This window comes from Pteronotus mesoamericanus, unplaced genomic scaffold (assembly GCF_021234165.1).
Source record: "Pteronotus mesoamericanus isolate MK-2021 breed Mesoamerican mustached bat unplaced genomic scaffold, CSHL_Meso_final contig_130, whole genome shotgun sequence".
Lineage (NCBI taxonomy): Eukaryota > Metazoa > Chordata > Mammalia > Chiroptera > Mormoopidae > Pteronotus > Pteronotus mesoamericanus.
In genome coordinates this window covers 4,284,044-4,303,338 of record NW_026555060.1, presented here as the reverse complement: position 1 = coordinate 4,303,338, position 19,295 = coordinate 4,284,044, and the positions used below count along the sequence as shown (strand labels likewise).

Here is a 19,295-nt window from a genome sequence, read left to right as displayed (position 1 = left end):
TCTTCTCACTTAAAATGTCTTTTCTCTTCATGCATACAGATAGATCTCTTCCTTTTGAATTGTTGCTTATTACAGCTTTTTATGGGTGCACCATAGTTTTATTTATCCATTCATCATTTGATGGAATTTGGGTTGCTTTCCATTTTTTGCTCTTATGAACAATCCTCCCATAGCCCTCTTTGGGTACCTGCAGAGTTCCTGTGCCATAAGGTACATTTAAAAATAACTTGCCAAACTTAAATGACATAGTTTCATTTTACTCTAAAATTTTCCAGTCCTGTCCTAGCTGGGTGGTTCAGTTGTTTGGAGTATTCATCCCATACACCAAAAGACTGCAGGTTCGATCCCTGGTCAGGGTACATACCAAGGTTGTGGGTTTGATCCCTAGTCAGGATACATACAAGAGGCGACCGATCACATCAATGTCTCTCTCTCTCCCTCCCTCCATTCATCTCTTTCTAAAATATCAGTAAACATATCCTTGGGTTAGGATTAAAATTTCAAAAAAAAATTCCCTCTCCCTATAGGACCTTATTTGATTTTTTGGATAGTCACAATTTAATGCTGGTTAAAATCATTTCCCATCTTTTCAACAAAATATGGCCAGATAATGGTGATGGCCACAAAAAAGTGAAATGTACATCTCAATAAAACATTCCCTGTTCTTTTTTTAAAAGTTATGTTTATTCTATTACAGTTGTCTCAATTTTTCCCCCTTTGCCCTCCACCCATCCCATCCTGCCCCCCTCTCCCACAGTTGGTTCCCACTCTGTTGTCCATGTCCATGGGTCATTCATACATGTTCTTTGTTTAGTCTCTTCTCCTTCTTTCCACCATTGTCCTCCTTTCCCATCCCCTCTGGTCATTTTCAATCTGCTCCATGTGTCCATGCCTGTGGTTTATTTTGTCTGTTAGTTCATTTTGTTGAATAGATCCCCTTATAGGTGAGATCATATGGTATTTTTCTTTCACCAACTGACTTATTTCACTTAGCATAATATTCTCTAGTTTCATCCATGTTGTCTCAAAAGGTAGGAGTTCTTTTTTTCTTGCTTTTTTAAAATGCAGATTGATTTTATTTAAATGTCAAGATCCATTATAAAATATTAAAAAATTTAAATCCATTATAAAGTCTCAGCAATGAAAACAACATGACACCAGCACAGAAATGATCAAGTAGATCAATGAAATAAAATGAGCATTCTAGACAAACACATATATCTAACAATGTAATATGTGATTAAATTGATATTTCAAATCAATGGGGAAAATAAGGCTTATTCAACAAATAAGGTGCATGGACCACTATTACTTGAAATAATACAAATAGAGAGCCCTCTTTCACACATCATATAAGAAATATTCAGGTGAGTTAAAAATCAATATGTAGAATCTAAGGAGTTTTAGGAGAAAATACAAAATAATATTTTTCTTGCCCTGAAGTAACATATTCAAACCCAGAAGCTATAAAGTAAAATATTAACAATATGACTATATTAAACACTTAAGACTATATAGTAATATACCTATAAAAAAGTTAAGGGACAAGTAACAGAATAGGAAAGTATCTGCAACACATCTAAAAAAGGGTTAATAGTTTTTTTTAAGGCAAAAATTCTACAAACCTTTAATCAAAAAATAAATAAGGAATACCAAAAAGTCATTTAAAACTTTTTAAAAATAATAGAAATAGGCAAGAAATATACACAAACAGGTTTAGTTTCAACAAATAATAAAGGAACAATTAAAATAACACATCATTGTCACAATCAGATTACTAAGTATTGGACATTCATAGAGTCCTTTTCTTAATCTTCTTAAAGCAGTCCCTTTAGCATATTTTGCAATGTTGATTTGGTGGAGCTTTATTCTTTTAGCCTTCTTTTGTCAGGGAACCTTCTTATTTCACTTTCCATTAATTGAGAGCCTTGATGAGTAGAGCTGTCTTGGTTGCAGGCCTTTGCTTTTCATGACTTGGAATGTTTCTTGCCATTCCCTTCTGGCTTGTAGTGTTTGTGTTGAGAAGTCAGATGCCAGCCACACTGGGGCTCTCTTATAATTTACTACCTCTTTCAAGGCAGCAAGGGAGCTGCCTTTAGGATTCTCTGTCTTTGATATTTGCCATTTTTATAATGATGTGTCTTGGAGTGGGCCTCACTGGGTTCCTCTTGGATGGGACCCTCTGTGCTTCCTGGGTTTGTGTGACTTTTTCACTCCTCTAATGAGGGAAGTTTTCCATCATTACTTCTTCAAACAGGTGCTCTATCCCTTGCTCCTCTTCTTCTCCTTCTGGTATCCCTATTATATGGATATTATTATGTTTCAGGTTGTCTCACATTTCCCTCAATATCTCTTCATTCTTTTTGAGTCTTTTTTCATTTTCTTGCTCTTTCTGGGAGCTTTTTTCTACCTTATCCTCCATGATTCAATCCTCTGCTACATCTAGCCTGCTTTTGATTCCTTCTATTGTGTTCTTCAATTCAGAAATGGTATTCTTCATTTCCTCTTGTCTGTTATTGATAGTTTCTATGTCCTTTTTCATGCTGATATAGTTTACAGTAAGTTCCTCGTAGTTTCCCTGTAGTTTTGTGTTGTTCTCTCTGAACTCACTCAGCTCATTAAGCTACCTCAAAACCATTGTTTTCAACTCGATATCTGAGGCAAGTTTACTTGTCTCTATTTCATTTAGTTCTCTTTCTGGGGATTCCTCCTTTCCCTTGTACTAGGGGGTGTTTCTTTGTCTTCCCATTATTTATGAGACTCTTCTCTTTTGCCTGTGCTTCTTTAATTGATCTGTCTTGATTTCCTGACTTTGTGGTGTGAACTCCTATGGCAGGAGACTGCTGTTTTTTTTTCCCCCTCTGGATCTGCCTCTGATGTTGTCAGATGTTGACCCTGTCTGACCTTAGGCAGTGTGTTCGAGACTTTCAGGAATCTACTGTTTGGCTGTTTCCTTCAGCTATTTACCTAGTCCCTCTGCACTCAGCAAGCCAGCTTAGAGACCCCATAGGGCAGGAAAGAGGCTCTCCTGGGGGTGGGGTTATTGGGTCCTCTCATGCGGCTGCTGCTCAGGGGAGTAGTCTCCCTGAGCCAGAAGGCTGCTGTCATATGGGGGAGGAGTCAGTACTGGGATTCTGCCAGCCACTTTCTTTGTTCTCCCCTCAAAGCCTCTGTCTCCAGTCTCTCCTCAAGTGTCTCTAGACCACTCTGTGTCCTCTTTAGCCAGGGATGTACTACCTGTGGTTGCTTCTCTGCACTCAGCAGGCCTGCTTAGAGACACCACAGGGCAGGACCAAGGACCTCCTGGGGTCAGGGCTATTGGATCCTCTGACACTGCTGCTGCTTGGGGGGAGTTGTCTGCCTGAGCAATATGGCTGCTGCTGTCTGGGGAATGAGTCACACCGGGATCCTGCCGGCTACTCTCTCAGTTCTCTCCCCAAAGCCTCCTTCCCCAGTCTCTCCTCAGGCATGTCTAGCCCATGCTGCCCCCACCTTTGCTGGAGCCCAGGGTAAGCGGCTGCAAATAAAAATTTATGCGTTGGCCCTTCAAATAGCTCTTTGTGTCTCCAGCCGCCTGTCTCTGGCAGAGAGCAACCCTGCTGCTTTTTGCAGCTGGCTGTTTTCTATGTACTGTTTGGGCTCTGGTGCTGTAGGTTGGAGGTCCCCGCATATGGTTTAGGCCCTGCTCTTCTCAGGGGGACCCAACTGGCCATTTCAATATCCTTCTGGTGTTGCCGCCCTGGGTGCCCTGCCCGCCTTCTTGAATCTCTACAGCACTCCTTACCAGTTAGGTTGTGCTAAAGCTGATTCTCTTTTGTGTGTCCCAGGTTATATGGCTCCTCTCTCCTTATTGTTCAGTTTTTTGTTCCAGGTGATTTCTCCACAATTTAGTTGCAATTCCAGGTTGGTCCTGGGAGGAGGTCAGTGTGACTTCCACTCACTCCTCCACCATCTTTGTTCCTTAACATTCCCTGTTCTTAAGATTCATCATCTACAAGTCATAATGAGAGTGGCAACCAAAATAATTTTTGAAATGTTCAGGATTTCAGAAGTAATTTCCTTCAGCTGCATAGCCTGGCAACATTTTGTGCCATTACACAAACTCTCTTTATAAACTTTCTCTCTTTATAAACACCTGTACCCTTCATTTTCAGTTAAATTTTATGCTGAGTAGTTTCCAGGCCAGTCTGCAGTGGAACGCCCGTCTCCACAAGGTACTCATCACCAGTATTTGTGGTTAGCATTCTGAGCAGCATGTATGTTTGCTATCTCTGTTTAATAAAATACCCGTGTCTTCAAAAGCATGAGGCCCGGATCTGCTGCATCAGATGTGATGTTATCTTTCATCTGCCCACATTCTACCACAGGCATCTGGCAAGTTTGTTATCTGACATGAATCTGTCGGGGACTCTGCTGCTGTCAACTGACCGCAAATCAATGAGCTAGCTAAGATTAATTCAAAAAAGGATATTTAGTGACTGGATACTCTGAGGCAGTACTATGCAAAATTGCTGCTCTGTGAACTCTTTTTTACTGGTCCAGAATGGAATGTTTGTTCCAGATTGTAAATCAACACACAGTTTTATTCACTGAGAGTCTTGCTATGAAAAAAATGTTGACTGAACTAAGCAGTGTGTGTACTTCCCAATGTAGTTGATTTGTATTCTGGTGCAAACTCCTTAAGTTGTGCCCTTGTCTGTGAATCACATTTTGAGTTAGCACCATCTAAGGTGCTTTATGAAGTTGAATGAATGAGTGAAAATATATCTATGATGGATCCAATGGCTTTTCGGAGTGGAGGTTGGGAGAATGGAGAGGAGGATGGTGATTAAATAAAGTTTTCTCTTTCAGTGGAAGAGTGTTTCTTCCCTGCTTTTGAGCTGCCCCAGGGAGAGACAGTTGTTTAAGGCGCAAATAGCCTACCTTTCTACTGTTGTCTATACCATCGTCACTCCTTACCACACACATTTCCCCCTCTTACTTTTTGCCCATCTTCCTGTTATGTCTGGCATGGGATTTAAAGAAAGAAAAACAATACACAGAGGGCTCATTGTATGGTCTTATGTTTTACAGAGATTTAAATACAATTCTCACCACAAGTGTGTGAGGAAAGTATTATTTTTCCACTTTGTAAATGCTCAGAGAGATTCAGTTAACTTGGTCCAGGTTCCGTATGTAATAAAAGGGCAGATTTGGGACTGGAACCTAGGCCTGTTTTGTTTCCTCCTGGTTGGCTTAGTCTCTTATTGTCACATCTAAGGAGGGTGCTAACAGAATCCAAGTCCTAGGACAGAACTTTAAAAAGGCATAGACACTCTAATGTTCCATTTTGGAACTTGGAGGATCTGTTAGTTTCATAATCTTGGTTGCCTTCTTTGATGGCCACAGTTCTGCCAGTTGCCCACTTCTCTGTATTTATGTTATATACTTGTGTGTCCCTGTAGGTTGTGAATGCCTCATCTTTGTATCCCTCACAATAGCGTATGAGGCTTTAAAAATATTACATGCGATGTGTTAGTACATTAATTATGTTGTCTATAAATTTATGTAAGATAAATTAATGAGACTGAATGAGGCTCAAACACATTTTAAGATGTGGTATGAAATCTATTGAGCATGGGTGTCATCCAATACTGTAGTGCACACTGAAGAGAAAGGCATCAGGGGCTTACGTCAGTAAAATTTTGGGGGAGGAGTGTCCAGTGATCAGGGTATGCTATGACACCCCCACTGAAGTGCAAGATACATTAGTACAACTGGTATCTCACTATGAAGATGAAAGCACAATGCTTAATAGGCCTCTTAGGGTTTTGAAGGCAGTGTATTTCATGCCAAAGAATACTGCTCTCTGCTCTATACTGGGTGACATGAAAGGCTGCCAGTTCTGAGTAAGGCCCAGAGCAGGAAAGGGCCCTATGGTAGGGCCATATTGTGGTGGAAGCAGGCCTGCCACCTGGGTCATCTAACCTAGCAGACTTTACAATATTAGAGATATTGGTGGAGGGGAAAATGTGGAAAAAATTAAAGCAAAACCACTGTCCATACAGTCTTGCTTCTTCTATTTTACTGAATAAATGCATAAAAACCACACAGAACACATTACTAAAGAAAATATTTTATTTTTCAAACATGTATTGGGTTCTTCATCCCCAATTATTTCTGTAATAATATTGTCTTTTTTAATGTTTATTGATTTTGTTTTAATTTTTTGTTTTTATATATTTTTATTTTTAAATCATTTTTATTGTTATTCTATTACAGTTATCCCAATTTTATATTTTTATTAAAACTATATATTTTAATACATCTTTTCTCAAATCGAAGAGTATGCTATAATTGTGACTATCTTTAGCAACCAAAGTCTAAAGACTTAAACTTGATATGGAGAAAAATGTCATGCCAAGTCCTTCGTACCTGATTTGGTGCTGAGGCTGAACTGGTGTATTGCTTTGTTCCCGAATCCAGAGTCCACTCCAAGCTTTAAAGCAAAGTGAAACCCTTAGGATGGCCTTAGTTGCTCGAAGAACCTCTGGATGGGCGTTGGCTGCTTTGCTCTGCACAGGATAGTTCTACCCCAGGCTAAAAATGGTTCTCTGGGAACAGAGGACTGAGGTATATACTGTGTTCAAGCTTGTTTGGGGCGGCAGGTGGGGAGGACCTTATTTATTGTGTCTTGTTTCTATTAGTAATCATTTCTCTGCAAAAATAAACAGCAAATGAGTAGCTCCAAGTCACTGATGATACCAATACTTCTCCCACAGTTATCTCTCTGGCAGTGATACTAAGACCAGTGAAAAACACAAGGGCTGAATTCACTGTGAACACAAGTAGTAAAAGTGACTGGCAACTGTGAGAGTGGCAGAAGCTAGGGCCTGAGGTTTGCAAAGGTCTCCCAGGCTTGGTGTATTCTAGGCAACCTGTAGAGAGCTAGAATTTGGACGCACTGTTTTGGATCTATCCCTTCACTTTTCTCCACTGTCCACTGACTTTAATTTTTATACTCAAAAATAGGGTGAGGGAAAAACTTTCCATCTCTATCACAAAATGGCTATAAAAACCTAAGGTCATACCCAAATTTCCTATTTAGAGTGTCCACTATGAATTCAAAATTAAATAACTAAAATAAATAATGGGTAGCTAATGAGTTTTTTTTTTAAGATAATAAAAATATATGACCTCAGTGACTTCTTAACATAATGCTGATCTCTCAAATGTGGGTAAAAACCCATTTAGAGGGAAGGTTTGGAATTCTACATAAAAACATATCATGCATTAAAATAGAAAATTCTTAAATATAAAAATTTCAAGTAACCATATATCCTTACTGATATTAACACAAATAAAATTATAATGAACATTTTAGCACAAAATGCAGATCATTGCTAGTTAACACACTGAAACAATTGATACTCAAATTCTAACTACTATAGCAGAGATGTCTGAATGAGTTTCATATACGTAACATATGCTTCAAAGTAGAATTTGACTTTGGGCTAGTAAATTTTATTCTAACTCACAGTATTTATGACTCTTAATTTTTGTTGCTTTTTCTAAGAAATTGGGAAAAAACCAAAATTTCTGACACTTGGGTCAATCAGAAAATAACTGAGTTATTATTTGTATATTGAGTAAGAAACTATTCTAAAGCTGCTGTTTTTCCCACCTATTTCACTAAATAAAAGCTCTTGGATGGTAATCTACTCTTCTAGTTAAAGGAAAACATTGTAACCCTTTCTTCAATTCCTATTTCAACTGGAAAAGTCACGTCATTATGTTTAATGTTTTTTTCTGTATTTTGTATTTTTAAAAATGTCAGCAATATTATAATACTTTCTGTAAAATACAAAGCAGCATTGAAAGGCATTCATCTAGTACTGACATTCAGATTTTGAAGACATATCTTTACAATGAAATAAGTCATAAAACCAAATGTTGAGAAGTGTCAGAGTAACTAGCTATTTAAAAAATCAGATTTATTACCCTTTCTAAAATTTTTTAAAACTATGCAGGTTAACATCAAAACTCTCCTAGTAAGGAAGAATAGTGTCCTATACTGGAAACTGAACTTGTCTCTGGACAACTTTAAAAAGCCAAAAGATCTGCATCATATTCTGTTCTCAGGGAGAGTACCATGTGGTGTCTTGTATTTTTTGGTATTACTGGTAACAAAAGCACCTTGGATTGGACCCAACATTGACATGTGTTATAAATGAAGTAAGACACATCTAAAGTACAATTCAAAAAAAATACAATTCAACATATTTACCATAAAGTGTACCTAAGTAAATAATAATGAAAGTATTCCTTTGAAGTAAAAAATCTGATGCTGCTGAAGTGTTCAGTTTCTACCACTACAGCTTAACATGGCTGATTTGGTATGATTTCCTTAGTCCTGAGAAATTTTCTTGATCTTTTAACATCTTACAATAATGACCTGGCACTACTTTAGCTCTATAAAAACATAATTGTCACAAGTCACGCAAAAACATGATAACTAGCACATATTTCTGCATGTCTTCAAAAAAAAGTCTTTGGATAACAACTATAATGCATAATGCTGTACAGGATCCAAAGAAGCACTCTAAATGATGGATATTATTTAATGATGATAAATAAGAATTACTTTCTAAAAAGCTGTACCAATGTCAACTTTAGGTAGAAAATAACACAAAATTACTTCATGAAATATAGTCTCGTTCTATGCTCTCCTGACAATACTCCCAACAGAAAGCTTCCAGTCTATTTGCTGTGTCTTGGCTGATGAGACATTCATCCTTTAATTCCCTGATTGTCTTCCTCAATGATTTTTGGAAACGTTTCTCTCGGTCTAAAACATTCCGCAGACTTTTCTTGGTATCCTCTAGCTCGCTGATCACATGATCTAATTTATGCTTAAGTTTCTTTGGACTGTCCATTACACTGTAGCTATGTTCCTAAAAACATAAACACCAAGTTAGTAAACCAGACAGACAAGTAGCTAAAAGCTTATAACTAGGCTCAGCTGTCTCTCCATTTACTGTGCTTAGAGAAGATCTCCCAGCTGGTGATAATAAGCGGTTAAAGAACATATGGAGAGGAGAGGGTGGCAGCAGTGTTTCAAGTGCCTGGGGCCTCTTTCTTTCGGTGAAGGCTAGGCAGGCGGGAGGGGTGCAGAATACGATGGGCGGGACGCACCTCTCCTTCAGAGGCAGGTGTCTGCTTATGAACACCATGATACTCACAAGGACTGTACAGCTTTCGTTCCCAAAGTGTGGGGCTGCTAAGTTTAAGTTTTACCTATGAAACAAACTTGCATTCTTAAACTTATAAAGGAGCTATTTTATTTTGATGAATATTTAACTTTATAAGGGAAGGAGCACTGATTGAAGCGGGTCATCAGGCTGGGTGTTATGGGTTTAGACAGGACTCTGGCCTTGAATTTTTAAAGCGATAATTTGTTCTCTCAATATTTATTATGATTATGCTTATGTTTGCTGGGTATACCTTTTTTAAAATTTGAAAATAGGAAAAATAACACTGACATTTATAAAGGTACTATAAAATAATTTTGAAGAGCTTTTTATTTAATGTTAAAATTAGTGAGGATGACTTTTGCTTCCAGCCAAAATGAAATAACAAAGACTGGATTGATTCTTACTAAAAAAAGTTCTGAGATAATGAATAGCAGGCAAGGAAGGAAGTGACTGTGGAGAGACTGGAAACAAAGAGATTACCCTATGATTGCCCACCATGGCTTACTCTTGAGAGAGGTTGTAGGTCTCAGTTCAGGGAGGGGAAACAGAGGCAGACCTTGGTGAACTGAGTTGAAAAGATAGTGCAAAGCATCCAGGGAGAATAAGCAGCTACAGTTCACAGGACAAAGAACAGAGAGGAGGGATCTGCACAAAGGGAACTCTGGAGATTCAGAGAGACTCCCCTTCTCCCCCTATAATATTACTGTAAGATCAGAGCATGTATATAGGAAACTGCTCAAGGTTTGAGAATAAACGACCAAAAAAGATTAGAAGAGCAGTGTGCTCACAGGGCATAACTATACTTCCACTAGCCAGATGAGAAAGCTTCAAGATCCGTGGGGCATGGAGTACACAAAAGGGCCTTGTCTCAGTAGTGGAGAACAAAAACGCCTGAGTATGGTTCAGGTCCTGCCTACCAAAGTAAAACCTGAAAGGATCAAGCTGTTTCCAAATAGCTTAACTATATCCCAGAACAAAGTCAAGAATACAGGACACAACACTATCTAGCATCCAGTTGAGTAAAATCCACACATGTGTAGCACAAAAAACTTACCAGGCATCAAAGAAGTAGGAAAATATGAGCCACAATACGATATAACCAATCAATAGAAACCAACCCAGAACTGATGCAAGTGTTAGAATTAGTAGACAAGGGAGCTGAGAAAGTTATTAAAACTGTATTCTTTATGTTCAAAAGTTAAGTAGAAACATGGGAGATTAAAAAAATCAAATAGAAGATGAGAAATAAAAACTACAATGTTTGAGGTGAAAAATATGTTGGAGGGAATTAACAGCAGATTCAACATTTCCGAAGAAAAGATTACTGAAGGTGAAGATATAGCAACAGCAACTGTCCAGAAGAAACTACAGAGAGAAAAGGGAATATTTTAAAAAAATGAACAGATAATCAGTGAGTGGTGGCACAACTTCAGACAGCCTAATATACATGTAATTAGATTCCCCAAAGGAAAAGGAAGAAAAGTTGAGGTAAAAAGAAATAATTTGAAGAAATCATAGCCAAAAATTTTCCAAGTGTGATGAAAACTGTAAACTCACAGATAATGAAGCTTAACAAATCCCAAGCATAAGAAACATGAAGAAAACTAAACTAAGGTATATCATAATCAAATTATTCAAAAACATTTGCTTTTTAAAAGCAAAGAAAAAAGAAATATAGGTAAAGAGGATAAAGATAAGTATGACAATAAATTTGTCATCAGAAACAATATTTGTGAGAATACAGAGTAGCAACATCTTTAAAGAACTAAAATCAACAAACTCCAAAACTATCAACCTAGACTTTGATATTTAGTAAAAATATGTTTCAAAAATAAAGACTAAATAATGACTTTTTAAATACATACACAAGTTGAAAGAACTTATCATTAGCATAGCTGCACTATAAGAAATGTTAAAGACAGACAGAATGATACGGATTTGAAGAAAGGAATAAAAAGCCTTGGCAACGGCAACTACATGGGTAACATAAAAGATTTTTTTCTTGTTATTAAATCTCTTTAAAAGATAATTTACTGTTTAAACAACAACAATAATAATAATGTAGTATGGAGTTCATAGCATATGTAAAAGTGAAATGTATGACGAACAACAGAACGAAGTTTGGAGAGGAGAAATATTGTAAGATTCTTATACTAAATGTTTGGTAGATAAATGCCACTTGCCATGTAGCCTGTGACAAGTTAAAGATGGATGCTATAGGCCTAAAAGAAACTATTAAAATAAAAGTTATAGCTAATGAGTAAAAATAAAAAGGAGGGGGAGATAAAATGGAATCATAAAAGAATTAAATTAATCCACCCCTCAAAAAAAAGAACACAAAAAGAAGAAAATGGGAACAAAGAATATAAATAGAAAAAATAGGAAACAAATAAGATTACAGATTATTTGTTAGCAAGATTACTAAACCAAGCCATATCAATAATCACATTAAATGTAAAGGGTCTAAATAACCCAATTAAAAGGCAGAAATTATTAGATTAGATTAAAATTTCAAGACCCAAAGCATATATTGCCTTTAAAAAATGTACTTCAAAGATAATAAGGCACAAAAAGGTTGAAAGTAAAGGAGTGGGAAAAGATCTATTAGGATATCACTAATAAAAAGAGAGCTACAGTGGGTATATTACTATCAGACAATGCAGACTTCAGACAAAGAATATTACCATGAATAAAGAAGGTTATTTCTTAATAATTAAGGGGTTAATTTATCAAGACATAATAATACTAAATACTTAGCACCTAATAACAATACTGTATAATGTAAGGTGCAAATACTGACAATTGCAAGAAGAATTAGACAAATCTGTAGTTATACTAGAAGATTAAACACCTCCCTCCCAATAATAGAACAAGTGAACAGAAATTTAGTAATGATGAAGACTTGAACAGCATTATCAAATAATTCAATCACATTATTTATAAAACATGAGCAGAACATAAATTCTTTGCAAATGCACAGAGAACATTTGCCAAGATAGGCCATGTTCTAGGCTATAAGCCTCAAAAAATTTAAAAGATCCAAACCATGCAATATGTATTCTCTGACCACAATAGAATTAAATTAGAAACTAATAACGTATCTGGAAAATTGCCCAATATTTGGAAGCTCCATAGCAAACTTCTAAAGACATGGGTCAAAGAAAAAAATCAAAATTGAATTCGGGAGAATTGTAAACTAAATAAAAATGAAAACATAACATTTAATTTGTGGAATGCTGCTAAAGCAATACTTAGGCAAAAATTAATATCCCTAAATACCAACATCAGAAAGGAAGAAGCCTCAAATCAATGAGTTCAGCTTCCATCTAAAGACACTACAAAGATGACACAATTGGATCAAAAAATTATGGTACATATACACAATGGAATACTACGCAGCAGAAAGAAAAAAAGAACTACTAAACTTCGCGACAGCATGGATGGAACTGGAGAGCATTATGCTAAGTGAAATAAGACAAATACCATATGATCTCACCTATAAGCGGAACCTAACCAACAATACAAAGATGCAAGGAAAATAAGACCAGCAACACTGAAAGGAAAAGAAATCAAGAGATAAGAGGGAAGGAGGGAGGGGGGGCGGGGAAAAGGAAGGGAAGGGGAAAGTCAAGGAACATACAGCAAGGACTCATGGACAAAACCAAAGGGGAAGAGCTGAGGGAGGGAAGGAGGGAGGGGGCAAGGGAAAGTGGTGGGGGGTAGGCAGAGACAAATGTATTTGAAAAAATAAATTAAAATTAAAAAAAAAGATGACACAATTTTACTGAAATAAGTAAAAAGGATGAGTGGAAATCAGTGAAGAAACAAAAACAAAAAAAAGTGAGAAAATGAAAGCTAGATATTTGACATGATCAATAAAACTGGTAACTCTCTAGGCAGATTCATCAGCAATAAGAGAGGATAGAAACAAATTATCAATATCTGAAATGAGATCCTATACCTACAGATGTTATAGATATTAAAAGGATAATAAGGAAATATTATGAACAATTTTAGGCTAGTAAGCATGATAACTGAGATAAAATGAACAAATCTCTTGGAAAATACAAACTACCAAAAAACCTTTTCCACAAAGAAAACTCCAGGCCTAGATAGCTTTGCTGGGGAATCTACCAAATATTTATAGGAGAAATAATTCCAATTCTATACAAACTCTTCCAGAAAATCATAAAAGGAGGCAGTATTTTCTAACTCATTCTTCTGAGTTCAGCATTGTTCTGATACTGAAATCAGACAAAAACATTTAAAAGAAAAAAAAAATTCAGGCCAATATCACTCTTGAACATACAAGAAAATACCCTAAAATTTTAATAAATCAGATCCAATAATATATTCAAGACATAATGCATAATTAAGTAGGGTTTATTGCAGGAATGCAAGTCTGGTTTAACGTTGAAAAATCAATTGATGTAACTAAACATATTAACAAACTAAAGAAAAACAATATGATCTCTTAATAGATACAAAAAAACCATTTGACAAAATTAATGTTATTTTCCTATAAAAACTCTCAGCAAACTGAGAATAGAAGGGCACTTCCTCAACCTGATAAAGGGCACTCACAAAAAGCTATAGTTAGTATCATATTAATGTATTTAACAGTAAAAGATTGAATGTTTTCTTCCTAAAATAGGGAGCAAAGCATTGAAGCTGTGGGTAAGGAGCTCAGATGGTTAGAGCATTGTCCCAATATGCCAATGTTTCGGGTTTGACCCCTGGTCAGGGTATAGAAACGAATTAACCAATGAATGCATAAGTAAGTGGAACAACAAATTGATATTTTTTTCTCTATCTTTAAAATTAATAAATAGAAATTAAAAATAAAATCAGGAGCAAGGCACAGAGATTAGTTCTTAGTAATTCTATTTGGCATAGCCTTGGAGGTTCAAGGCAGTTCAACAAAGCAAGAAAAAGAAATGAAAGTCATTCATATTTGAAGAAAGAAAGAAAATTGTTTTTAATGACAGACCCTATAATGTCAAAAATCTGACAGCTTCTACAAAAAGCTCTGATAATTAAAATGTGAGTTTGGCAAGTTTTTCAGATACAAGATCAATATATAAAAGTCACCTATATTTCCATATAGTAGCACTAAATAAAACAATACCATTTATAAAGATGAAGTGAAAGACCTGTACACTGAAAACTATAAAACATTATTGAGAGAAGTTAAATACCTAAATAAATGAAGAAATATAATCAGTTCCCGGGTTGAAAGACTTTAATTATTAGTCTTATTAAGATGATGATTTTTCCCAAATGAGTCTGCAGATGAAACATAATCTCTGTTAAAATTCTAACAGGCTCTTTGGTGGACATTTATAAAGTGATTCTAAAATTCAACAAAAAATGCAAAGAACACAGAATATCCAAAACAACTTTGAAAAAGAAGAAAGTTGGAAGACTACCTGATTTAAAGAATTATTATAAAGCTAACTATAGCTTTATAATCAAGATGGTGAAAGAGATTTGGACTCCAGGCCTGGTTCTAACATAAAACAGTAAGATGAATAAATAAATGCAACCTTGACTACTCTGTATGTGTGTGACTGTTCTTTAAAACCTAAAGACATAACTATTTTTAAATTAGATATTTCCATATAATATAGTACCTAAAGGGAGGAAGTAATTACTGTAATTTCTTGGTTGAAATATCCTTGTGAAAGTATTATATGAACTACATATGTAACTGAAGGATTAGCTACCTATATATTATTATTGCATTATAATGGCTCTGGGAAGCACTATTAGTTTTGGATATTACAGATTAAAAAAAAACTCAAACACCTAATTTTTGATAAGATTTCAAAAGTTTTAATACTAATGGAGAGGACAAATTCATCTTAAAAATACCAGTATTAGATCAGTAAGTAATTTTACTTACAAAAATGAACTGGGATTGAAATTCTTCAATACATGAGGAAGCACCAACAAGCTGGCGATTGTGGTTTGGGACTGGAAGGGTCTTGAGGGTGAAGTTTTTCCTACAGCGAAGTTTTTCTCTTTTCCCCTGTTGAGAATTGTTAACAACTATTATGGTAGATAGTTCTGTCCTTTTAAAATTTTTATTCCTTCCTAAACTATAGTAAAATTAATACATTTCTTTTCATGGAAACTGCTTTTAAAAGTCACTAAATTTTAAATTCCACTGAAATTATTTTAAAGGAACTTCCCCAAAATTACTCTAAAGTTCATCTGGAAACACACTTTCCTAAAAAAGAAGAGTGATAATGAGGGAAGTTACGTCCTACAGTAGCGATCTTCAGCTGGTGTGCCACAAGAACTTTTTAAAACATGACATACCTATTTAGTCAGGGGCACTGCTCTCTTTTCCTTTAGATTGTCAAATTACAAAAAGGACAACAGCCAACAGAACAATAGCTGTCTGGTATGAATGAATCAAAATTATACCTTTTTTTTGGTCAGGTTGTCAAAAAGTACATTTTTTTGTTGTGTAGCAGAATTTTAGTCATTAGTTTGTGTGTGCCATGAGATTAAAAAAAAAAGGTTGAAAATCGCTGCCCTAAAGATATTAAAAATATTCTACACTAATTAAGGAAAAGTTATATCCTTTATACTTAAAAAAATGATGAAATTCTATGTATTGAAAATGTATGTAAAGATGAAAACCATGAGGAACTACCAAAAATATAGGGAATGTTTATATAATCTTAAGGTGGGAAAGGCTCAAGTCAGATAACACAAGAGAAAATATAGAGTTGACTAACAAAAAAAGTCTGAATTAAAAAAAAAAAAGAAACAAACCAACCCCATTAATTAAAAAGTAACTGCAACATAGATGGCAGTTAAATGATTCATATCCTCAATATATATCCTCAATAAATGATTCATATCCTCAATATAGCTTAGGAAAATCTGAAAATAGAAGAGGACCTGAAGAACTCACACACACACACACACACACACACACAAGAAAAAAAGGAAAAAGGAATACAAATGGCTAATAAATACATAAAAAATGTAGAAACTCACTAACATTCAAAGATGAATTAAAACAATAAGATGACTTTTTTTGCCTATCAATTTTAGCAAAGGTTAAAAACACAACTAATACGAGGATTAGGTTAATCAGACATTTTTATGCATTGCTAGTAATGCATAAAAATGGCTAGGAATAGACAAATTGGTATAAGCTTTTGATAAGTCGTTGAAAGATTTGTATCAAAAGCAAAAGTCTTAAAAATGTGTACACTTTTTGATCCATAATTTTATTTCCAAGAATTTAGTTCAAGGAAATAAAGATATATACCAAGATTCTGCTACAGTAATGTTCATTATAGTGCTGTTTAAAATAGTGAAAGATGATAACCTATATAAATAGTGAGGACTGATTCCATAAACTATTGTTCATTCATAGAATCAATGGTTATATGATCATTGAAAACATTTTATAAACTGACACCAAGTACTAACATGGATATAGAGCCAGAGGAACTTTTTTATATGCTGATTGTGGGACTATAAATTGGTAAACCACTTTGGAAAATTATGGCAATGGCTACTTAAGCTAAACATACACATCCCTGGGACCCAGAAATTCCACATCTAACAAAAGTGTGCGTATACTCTTCAGAAATCAGTACATGCGTGCATCAAAAGACATGGACTAAAACGTTTGTAGTTGAATGGGGAAATTACACTTTATTTATAAAATGGAATAATAGAGTGCCAAGAAAATAAATCGACTACTACCACATGCTACAATGTGGATGAATCACACAAACAAAATGCTGAGCTAAAGAAGCCAGGGTACATGCCGTGTGACTCCCTTTATAGGACTGACAGTGACAGCAGTTACCTTTGTGAGTGTAGTGGTTGGTAAAGAGCACGGAGGCGGCTTCTGGGGCAACTGTAATACTCTATAACTTGATCTGAGGGAGTTACATGAGAGTATGCATTTTGTGAAAATTCACTGATATATCTATATCTATATAGTGTGTGTTGCACTTTTCTGTATGCATCTTATACTTAAATGTAACATTCATTTTTTTTTCATATTGATGTTCTATATGGTATTCTCTTAAAAATGCAATCTATAGTTCTGCGATACAATCATATGGGGTGCTTGTTATAAACTACAGATTCCCAGACTCACTGAATCAAATTCTGTGAAAGAGGGGCAAAGGAATCTGCATTTAAATAAGATTCTGGTTAAGTCTTATGTAGGCTAACATTTGAAAGCCATTGTGGTGAAAAACTACAGGATAGGGCAAATGTAGGGTTATAGCTGTAAGTATTCAAAAGAGTTTATTCTTGTATTATTTTCCATAATATAAGAACAATTGTAAACCTACTTTTGCCCCATCCTATATTTAACATCGTGGAAAACAGTAGTTAAGAGTGTACTCTGGAGCTAAAATACCTGGGTTCAAATCCAGTCTCTGCTTTTTTTTTAACAGTCCTGTAACCTGGGGTAGGTATTCCATTCTCTGGCCTTCAGTTTCACCAAGTGGTAAAATGAGAATATGAGATTGTTGTGAAGACCAAATGAATGAACGATATATGTAAAAAGCTTAGAATGGTGCTGGCTACACAGTAATTTCTTTTTAAAAAACGAAACAGAAGGAAATAAAAAAGGATATATATGCAGTATAATTCTATTTTGGTAAGACTATATAAATATAGATGAATTTATATACAAACATACACCTACAAATGACTGGAAAGATACACACCAGAGTGTTAACAGTATTTTCTCTAGGTTATGTGATTGGAAATAGTTTTTCAAAGTTAGTAACTTATGCTTTATTTGATTTATTACGCCCACATTTCTTAAGGTCCTCTTAACATTATAGATAGATGATGCCTTACTATAGGGGAAAAAACCATTTAGAGAAAATTGCACAAGATATTGCTCATTTATTAATATGAAAGGAAATAAGGCGGTCTCTCTTTGATAACTCAGGTACCGCAACAAGAACAACTGCAGAAAGCGACCAACACCGCACGGGCGTAGTTACAGTTCTGGACTACTTCCCTTGTTTCCAGCAGCCAGGAAGGAGATACCTTTCATTACTATTGTAATGAAACTTTCCACATCGGAATCAGTCAGCCTAAAGTTCTTGGAAGTAAATATACTTCCAGGTATATGAAGTCAGGAAAGGTATTGAGGAAGTAGCCAGCCCATGGCACTAATATAACTGAGAAAAAACAGAATTCAACTGGAGTTTACTTACCCAATCCTGTTATTTTCTTTTCCTGTCCTCTTACTGCCTTACCTTCTCCTGTTGTTCTCTCTTTTTGGTTTCCTTCCTTTCAGTCCTACCTAAGCTTTAAGTCTGAATATATGTGGCTCTAAAATTATACTTTGGTCCTGATGGAGGCTCTGCTCTTGACTTTTGTGAGGAGTACTGCCAACTTGGAACTTCAACCCTCTTATGTTCCTCTATTTTTCAGATACAGCTCTTGAATTATGCTAACTCCTAGGGTCAGTCCGCTTCACCAAACCTTAGTAATGTACAAATATTTCTGAGTGGCTACTGGTAAAACACTCCTACTACATATTATGAAGTCTGAAGCATCAGCTTACATATTTAAAAACTTAAGGATTTCAAAGCAAGGGTGGTAAAGTTTCTTCAACAGTACCACAAAGAATGAGTAATGATGGTAAGCAGTATCTCATAAACAAACCTGTAAGTGAGAAGGGGAATCAAAGATAGAAGGTATGACTCCAGGTTTCAGTTTAATATTTGGAGCACTTCTGTCAAAATCTGTCTTCTTAAAGTGTCTTGAACATAACACATCTCCTTTTTTAGGCTCCCAAATGCCTGCAGCATTCACATCAAGTCTTTTCATTGCTAATACCCATTTTCTTTTGACATTTTCATCTGTGGGGAATCTAGGAAAAAGAATCAAAAAGTGTTTTAAAATTAAACACTATTGATGTTTACTTGAATTAAGGCTGCCACTAAATTAATTCCTTAACTGGTTTGTTATTACTCTTAGGAAATATTATAGAAACCATCAAGATTCATGCTTTTGTAACTTTCAATTTTAATAGATTTTTCTACCAATCATGCT

The 19,295-nt window shown here is 35.4% G+C and overlaps 1 protein-coding gene across 1 annotated transcript in view; it reads right to left on the bottom strand.

Moving 5' to 3' along the window:
• Positions 1–8,584: 8,584 nt before the first annotated feature.
• The window catches only part of THAP6 (THAP domain containing 6), a 12,848-nt gene continuing 2,137 nt past the window's right edge, over positions 8,585–19,295 (bottom strand). Inside the window, exons 3-5 of the mRNA XM_054591627.1 lie at positions 18,906–19,113; positions 15,139–15,264; positions 8,585–8,933 (exon numbers count right to left, since the gene is read on the bottom strand). Of these exons, the coding sequence (XP_054447602.1) occupies positions 8,679–8,933; positions 15,139–15,264; positions 18,906–19,113 (589 nt within the window). The 3' untranslated portion in view covers positions 8,585–8,678. The remainder of the gene's footprint in view (positions 8,934–15,138; positions 15,265–18,905; positions 19,114–19,295) is intronic.